The following is an 8,555-nucleotide window of genomic DNA, read 5'->3' as shown; positions in this document are numbered from 1 at the left end:
AAACGAATGCTGAAGGTATGCTAGTACCAGGTACTGTTCTCAGTGCTGGAGTTACAGCAAAAAACTCCATGTCCTTGTGGGATTCTCATTGGAAGTACGCTTAAGCTTAAGCCATTTTTCCAATCTTGGTCCCACCATTTTGTTCCCTGTGAGATTTGGGGTAAACTACTTAAAGCCTCCAAGCCTCACTTTCCTATCAATCGTTACGAAGATTAAATGGAAAAACAGCATTTGTATCGCATTTAGCATAAGAAACCCTTTAATATTTGTTTCCCTTCCTTTCAGACTGGAAGACTGGAGCCTGACATCTCTGCCACAGGCTTAGGCGAGGTTTTCACAGGGACTTGGAAAGGTGCAAACGGCCAGGCTTACCCAACTGTTAAGATATTCTGGCGAAAGAGTGCTTAAAAGGGTTGGAAAAAGAAACCAGTGAGTGGCTAGGACCACCTACTCCGCCGTTTTGCCTCGGAAAAGCCTGGCCGGCTGCCGGCAGGTGGAAGTCTGGAGAAAAGGGAGGAAAAGAGGGCAGGTGGCTGTCCACAACTGAAAACTACACATCCCAGCACGCCCCGCGGCAGACGACTACGGGTCCCAGCAGGTTCGCGGGGTAGATCGAAGGGGAGTCTCTTGGGCCCTGTAGCCGGGGTTCTGCCAGAGGGGGCGCCGGGCGTACCGAGGTAGCGGGGAGAAGCGGGTCGAGCTTTAACGGCGCTGCGCAGACGCCACTCACGGGCCGGACGTGACGCAGGGAAAGTTCCGGCTTCGGCCTCCGCCGCTGCCGTCGCCGCTTCTACCGCCGCCGCCGCTGCTGTTGCCGCGGCTTGTTATTCCTAAAATGGCGCCGCTAGACCTGGACAAGTATGTGGAGATAGCGCGGCTGTGCAAGTACCTGCCAGAGAACGACCTGAAGGTGAGCCCTGCTGGGGCGGGAGCCCTGTTTGCGGGCTCGCCCCTTCCGGCTGTGGGGCGCCCGGCGGCCCGCCCTTCCTTTCTCCGGGACCCCCGCTGGGTATCCCGTCCCGTCGCGGTGGAGGGCCTGCCCCAATGCCAAGCGACCCGGTCCGACCCGGCGTCACGCCGAGGGTCGGGGGAGCCGAGTCCCCCGAATGCTGTCCCAGTTGCCTCGGTGGAGATCCCGAGGGATGTCGCGGCCTCTGCCCCAGGGTCGCCCCTTCTGGCCTTCGGGCTGCCCCAGGACCCGCAGCTGTAACAGCTTTGCTTAGAAGACTCGGCTCACCACCCCATCCCCGGGTCTCCCGCAGTCGGAGCCGAGCCCCCGCGGCAGTGCCCTCGGGATGGGGTCGCCACCACTGGAAGTGACAGGAGCGCGGAGTGGCCGGCGTCTGACAGGAGATGGCACCGGCTCCCGGAACGCGGCTCCAATGTGTTTAGGTCTCTGAGGAAGGGGCAGGCGGTGGGCCCGAGTGGTTTGGTACTGACGGGAACGAACGTCAGCTCTTTCTTTGCCACTCCTCCAAATTGCTTTTTAGGATCGTCGGTTTTCTTTTGCTAATTCAGAGGTGAATCCCGTTTTTGAATATGTTGTTGAGGTTACTGAAGTGGATAAAGTAGTTGGTTCTCAATAAATACAAATACTTTTTCCTTAACCGCTTCTGAACTCAACATTTCATTTTCTTGATTTTCTAAAGGAGGTGAATTCTTTGTTACTCCTGAGTCCAAGTAAGAGTAAATGTATGTATGGGTAAGGAATGGCTTTGGTATACTGCTTTTCTTTTTTAAAAACTTTTTAATTATTATTATTTTTTAAATTGAGATAGAGCCTTACTCTGTCCCCCAAACTCGAGTGCAGTGGTGCGATCTTGCTCACTGCAACCTCTGCCTCCTGGGTTCAGGCGATTGTCCTGTCTCAGCCTCCCGACTAGGTGGGATTACAGGCGCCCACCACGACTCCCGGCTGTTTTGTATTTTTAGTAGAGACAGGGTTTCGCCATGTTGGCCAGGCTGGTCTTGAACTCCTGACCTCAAGTGATCTGCCCGCCTCGGCCTCCCAAAGTGCTTGTATTACAGGCCTGAGCCACCGTGCCCCGCCTAGGGTATACTGCTTTTTTGAAAAGTGTTTCTATGCATTTGCTGAAATCAGAACTTAGGTTTCTAGCAGTGCTTATCAGCTCGTGCTAGTATTTATCCGACTCAGTGTATTCTTCTTTTTTTGGAGACGGAGTCTCCCTCTGTCGTCCAGGCTGGAGTGCGGTGGCGCGATCTCCGCTCACTGCAAGCTCCTCCTGCTGGGTTCATGCCATTCTCCTGCCTCAGTCTCCCGAGTCTCTGGGACTACAGGCGCCCGCCATCACGCCTGGCTAATTTTTTTGTATTGTTAGTAGAGACGGGGTTTCACCGTGTTAGCCAAGATGGTTTCGATCTCCTGACCTCGTGATCCGCCCACCTCGGCCTTCCACAGTGCTGGGATTACAGGCGTGAGCCACCGCGCCGGACACCGGCTCAGTGTATTCTTAAAGAAATATATTACTGTGGGTTTTGTTTTATTTCTTCTTTGTACAGTAAGTTGATACTTAACATCAGTCAACAAGTATGCATAATATTTGAGGCCACACATGGTGTTATGAATGTGACTGAATTGTACTTACCTGTTAATTTTGTGTGGCATATGACAGGGGAGTCATTCCTCTGCATTCTCCCATTTTTAATAGAATAATTTAAAATAAGGACAGCCTTCGTTAGTAGTAATGTAGCATTCGTGCTCATCTGAGTCCTTCAGACACTCCTTTTGTAACTTCTTTCTGCTATGTGTTTTTTTTTTAAGGGAATAAGAATACAACTAGCTTTGGGATCCAATTCATGGAAAACTAACCAGACCTCTTAGTAGCATTATTAATCCCGTAGGTGAGGTTGACTATTGCATGTCAGTGAATTGACATGGAATTTTTTCTTTTTATTTATCATGCGTAAAGCTTTTTTGAACTTTGTGTTTATGATGAATAAAATGTTGCTTTTTATGAAAATGTGTCTAGGGCGCGGTGGCGTAATCCCAGCACTTTGGGAGGCTGAGGCAGGTGGATCACTTGAGGTCAGGAGCTCGAGACCAACCTGGCCAACATGGTGAAACCCCGTCTCCACTAAAAACACAAAAATAAGCTGGGGGTGGTGGCAGGTGCCTGTAATCCCAGTTACTTGGGAGCTGAGGCAGGAGAATTGCTTGAACCAGGGAGGCAGAGGTTGCAGTGAGCCAAGATTGCGCCACTGCACTCCAGCCTGGGTGTCAGAGGGAGACTCTGTGTCAAAAAAAAGGTAATCTGTTGGACTTCTTTGTACCTCTTAGTTTGATAAACATTAGATTTCCTTCTTAAGGAAGTATAGTTTTTAGACCATTTTATTTCCTGCATTGTACTTGACTTGTATTTGTTTGTTTTTTTTCTTAGAAATTTTAAAAATCTTTTTATCTTTTTTTTTTTGAGCAGGGAGACGGTCTCACTCTCACCCATGTTGTAGTGTGGTAGCATAATCATGGCCTACTGCAGCCTCGACCTCCTGGGCTCAGGCAGTCTTCCCACCTTAGCCTCCTGAGTAGCTGGGACCACAGTCACATGTCCCCATGCCCAGCTAATTTTTATTTATTTTTTTGGTAGCGACAGGGTCTTGCTATGTTACCCAGGCCAGTCTTGAACTCCTGGGCTCAAGTGATCCTCCCACCTCAGCTTCCCAAAATGCTGGGATAACAGGCATGAGCCACTGTACTCAGCTTGTATCTGTTTCTTAATAAACTTAAAAATATGTATTTTGGGCAACCAAGACAAAATAATTCTGAATTTTTCTTTATAAGTTGAGACTTTTTTTCTGTCTTGGAAATGTTTTTATCAGATTAATTTGTTGTGTTGCTCATCTGTGGTGTATTTAAAGAAGCTTAATTTTGTTTCTGTTTCTTGGCATGGAGTGCAACCTAAAATTAGGACAAGAAAGTATGCCAGGAGTATTTTTTCTGAGGCTGTAAAGGCAAAATAAAAGATGCTATTAAGAAAAGAAATTATTGAGGCCACTTAATGAACATGATGGAAAAGATTTGTTCTGGTAGAAAAGAAGACAGAAATTTACCTGTATTTTAAATTGATTAGAAGATGGAGATACTAGATCAAATACTAAATGCACAGGATGTTCCAGATGTAATCACAATTTGTGTTTCGCTAAGTTGGAAATGGTCACATCACTAGTACTGGATCAAATCTACATAACTGTTTTTGTTTGTTTGTTTGTTTTTTTGAGACAGAGTTTCTCTCTTGTTGCCCAGGCTGGAGTGCAATGGCGCGATCTTGGCTCACTGCAACCTCCGCCTCCTGGGTTCAAGGGATTCTTCTGCCTCAGCCTGAGTATCTGGGATTACAGGCATGCGCCACCACGCCCAGTTAATTTCGTATTTTTAGTAGAGAGAAGGTTTCTCCATGTTGGTCAGGCTGGTCTCGAACTCTCAACCTCAGATGATGTGCCCACCTCGGCCTGCCGAAGTGCTGGAATTATAGGTGTGAGCCGCCGCGCCTGACCTGTTTTTTTTTTTTTTTTTTGAGACGGAGAGTGCAGTGGCTGGATCTCAGCTCACTGCAAGCTCCGCCTCCCGGGTTTACGCCATTCTCCTGCCTCAGCCTCCCGAGTAGCTGGGACTACTGGCGCCGGCTACCTTGCCGGGCTAGTTTTTTGTATTTTTTAGTAGAGACAAGGTTTCACCGTTTTAGCTGGGATGGTCTCGATCTCCTGACTTTGTGATCCGCATGTCTCAGCCTCCAGAAGTGCTCGGATTACAGGCTTGAGCCACCACGCCCGGCCAACCTATTTGTTTTTTTTGAGATGGAGTCTTGCTGTCGCCCAGGCTGGAGTGCAGGTGCATGTTCTCAGCTCACTGCAACCTCCCCCTCCCGGATTCAAGCGATTCTCCTGCCTCAGCATCCTGAGTAGCTGGGATTACAGGCACCCACCTCCACCCCTGGCTAATTTTTGTATTTTTAGTAGAGATGGGGTTTCACCATGTTGGCCAGGCTGGTCTCGAACACCTGACCTCAGGTGATCCACCCTTCTCAGCCTCCCAAAGTGTTGGGATTACAGGCGTGAGCCACCGTGCCCAGCCTACATAATGGTTTTGAAGGAGTAAGAATGACATACGTGGGCCAGGGGGCTGAGGCAGGAGAATTGCTTAACCCCAGGAGAGGGAGGTTGCAGTGAGCTGAGATCGTGCCACTGCACTCCAGCCTGGCCAACAGAGCGAGACCCTGTCTCAAAAAAAAAAAAAGACGTGAAAGTGAATGGACCACAGTGTAACCTTTCTTATAAAGAGTTCATGTGATTTTATCCACAAGAAAGATTTCAGAGAGATTAACAAAAGGTACAGATTCCATACCTGACCAAGTGGAAGAATTAATGATAAAGGCAGGTTTACTGAATACCTATATTGAAGTATTAATATTTTTGGGGAGCAGGGGTTCTATAACTTGGAGGTTGTCTAATCTCTTGTACAGTTCTTAAGGGTGACATGTTTACCTGAGGTTTTTTTATTTTTATTTTTTTTTGAGACTGAGTTTAGCTCTGTTGCCCAGGCTGGAGTACAGTGGTGCCATCTCAGCTCACTGGAGTCTCCACCTCCCAGGTTCAAGCAGTTCTGCCTCAGCCTCCCAAGTAGCTGGAATTATAGGCACGTGCCACCGCGCCCAGCTAATTTTTGTATTTGTAGTAGAGATGGGGTTTCACCATGTTGGCTAGGCTGGTCTTTAACGCTTGACCTCAAATAATCTGCCCGACTCGGCCTCTCAAGGTGCTGGGATTGCAGGTACGGTGGTGCCTGGCTGAGTTATTTGGTTTTGCAGTGAATTTTTCTTCAGATACACTGAGGACAGCTGAACGCAACAGTTAGGGATGCACCTGGCTTTGTATGGGGCTGGAAGAGTGTTTTCTATGTTTGCAAGATCCTTTCTTATACCTTGTTTGTCCTTATGGCCACATTTCATTTGTCTTTTGGCCACAGAATTACAGTCTCCTTTGTCTTATGAGAATAGTCTTATAACAATGTTCTCCAGTAGAAATATTATGCTCACAAATGTAAGCTTCAAATTTTCTAGTGGCAGTTAATTAATTTATTTTTTTGAGATAGCATCTCACTTTGTTTCCCATGGTGGAGTGCACTGGTGCAGACATGAGTCACTGCAGCCTCAAACTCCTGGGCCTCTGTAATCCTCCTGCCTCAGCCCCTTGAGTAGCTTAGGACTTCAGGTATGTACTACCATGCCTGGCTAACTTTTTGAATTTTTTTGTAGAGATGGAGTCATGCTTTGTTACCCAGGCTGGCCTCGAACTCCTGGCCTAAAGCAGTCCTACCACCTAGGCCTCCCAAAGTGCTGGGATTATACATGTGAGCCACCATGACTGGGCCACATTTTTAAAAAGTATAAAAACAGGCCAGGTGTGCTGTCTCATGCCTGTAATCCCAACACTTTGGTAGGCTGAGGCGAGTGGATCACGAGGTCAGGAGTTCGAGACCAGCCTGGCCAACATGGCGAAACCCCATCTCTACTAAAAATACAAAAATTAGCCAGGTGTGGTGGTGGGTGCCTATAATCCCAGCTACTCAGGAGGCTGAGGCCGGAGAATTCGCTTGAACCCGGGAGGCAGAGGTTGCAGTGAGCAGAGATTGTGCCATTGCACTCCGGCCTGGGTGACAAGAGTGAAACTCCATCTCAAAAAAAGAACAAGTAGGCAGGCATGGTGGCTCACGCCTGTAGTTCCAGCACTTTGGGAAGCCAAGGTGGGCAGATCACTTTTGGTCAGGAGTTCAAGACCAGCCTGGCCAAAACATGGTGAAATCTATCTCTACTAAAAAAAAAATACAAAAATTAGCCAGGCATGGTAGTGCATACATGTAATCGCAGCTACTTGGGAAGCTGAGGCAGGAGAATTACTTGAATCCGGGAGGCCGAGGTTGCAGTGAGCCAAGATCATGCCATTGCACTCCAGCCTGGGCAATAAGAGCAAGACTCTTGTCTAAAGAAAAAAAGTATAAAAATAGATAAATTTTTTTTAGTAATATTTTAACCCAATTTCAAGATGTAATCAATATAAAGTTATTAATGTAACATTTTGCCTTTTTTGGGTACTAATTCTAGTACATGTGTCTATTTTACACCTACAGTACATCCCAATTTGGACCAGCTACATTTCAGGTACTCATTAGCCCTGTGTGGCGGTAGCTGTTAGATGGGACAGTGTAAATTGTTGACTGCTTCCTAGTCTTTTTCTTAGAATTTCAGAGCTGAAGGAGAATCAAAATTCATTTAGTACTGTACTCTTCTCACTTTATATAGAGAGAAACTGAGCTTTCTAGTCTATGATTTGCCTGAGGATGTACAGCTAATCAGTGACATCCAGAACTTGATTTGAAAGGCTCTGTGTTCAGAGCTCTTTCTGATATAATTTATGATTTTTTAGGATGCCTTATAGCATGTTTTTCTAGGTACATCTTCCACTACATCACCTTTTTTTTTTTTTTTTTGAGATGGAGTCTCACTCTGTCACCAAGGCTATAGTGCAGTGGCATGATAATTGGCTCGCTGCAACCTCTGCCTCCCGGGTTTAAGCAGTTCTCCTGCCTCAGCCTCCTGAGTAGTGGATTACAGGCATGCCACACCATGCCTGGCTAATTTTTGTATATTTAGTGGAGACCGGGTTTCACCATGTTGGTCAGGTTAGCCTCAAACTCCTGACCTCGTGATCTGCCTGTCTTGGCCTCCCAAAGTTCTGGGACTACTGGCATGAGCCACCGCGCCCGGCCCACTGTTTTTGGTTTTTTTTTTAAACTGTACTTTCTGTTTTAAGCACACTGGACTGCCGTCTTCTGATAACATGCCCCATACTTCCCTGTTTCTTTGCTTCTGCTCAGTCTACTTTCACCTGTTTATTAAAATAATTATACAGTACACATATGAAATTGTTTAATACTCATAATGTTGTGAATTGAATACTGATATTTGCTCTGTTTTACAGACAGGTAACCAAAATTCAGACAGATTTAGTAACTTTCCAAAGTCATACAGCTAGTAAGTAAGTGAATGGGTGGGTTTCAAACCTAGGCAGTCTGGCTTCAGGGTTCACATTTACAACTATCATTTAAGCTGCTTCTATAGAACACCTTGTATGCCCTCTATTTACCTCCCTTCTGAGCTCTAGCTCAGATGGCACTTCCTCTATGCAGGACTCCTAGGTTCCACAGTCAGAATTTATTAACAATGATTAGAATTTACATAGCCACTTATAGTTTTGAGAGACCCTTCATGTTGGTTCTGTGATTTACACAGTCCTTGTGATAGGCAGAACAGATATCATCAGGGTCAGGACTTGGTGAGTTTCAAGTGATTTTTGCCATAGTGACTCAACAGAGTACACATCTGAGTTTATTTGCTATTTTAAAATCCCTATTGTTCCCTTTCCACACTGACATTGCTTTAGCATTTTATTGCCCCATTTTACCACTTAGAGTGTTCTGTCTTGTGTGATAGCAAATATGTCTATCTCCGTTATTAAACTGGAAAATTCTTTTTTTTTTTTTT

The 8,555-nt window shown here is 46.3% G+C and overlaps 1 protein-coding gene across 2 annotated transcripts in view; it reads left to right on the top strand.

Annotated features, from left to right (window-relative positions):
- The first annotated feature begins 408 nt into the window (after nucleotides 1–408).
- PPP6C (protein phosphatase 6, catalytic subunit) overlaps nucleotides 409–8,555 on the top strand; it is a 53,921-nt gene continuing 45,774 nt past the window's right edge. For both annotated transcript variants that reach the window (XM_011988685.1, XM_011988684.1), the window contains exon 1: nucleotides 409–910. In XM_011988685.1, the coding sequence (XP_011844075.1) occupies nucleotides 836–910 (75 nt within the window). In that variant the 5' untranslated portion in view covers nucleotides 409–835. The remainder of the gene's footprint in view (nucleotides 911–8,555) is intronic.

The sequence above is a fragment of the Mandrillus leucophaeus genome, unplaced genomic scaffold (assembly GCF_000951045.1).
Source record: "Mandrillus leucophaeus isolate KB7577 unplaced genomic scaffold, Mleu.le_1.0 Scaffold335, whole genome shotgun sequence".
NCBI classification, from domain to species: Eukaryota; Metazoa; Chordata; class Mammalia; order Primates; family Cercopithecidae; genus Mandrillus; species Mandrillus leucophaeus.
Note: the sequence above shows the minus strand (reverse complement) of the source record. Positions and strands in the feature narration are given on the sequence as shown.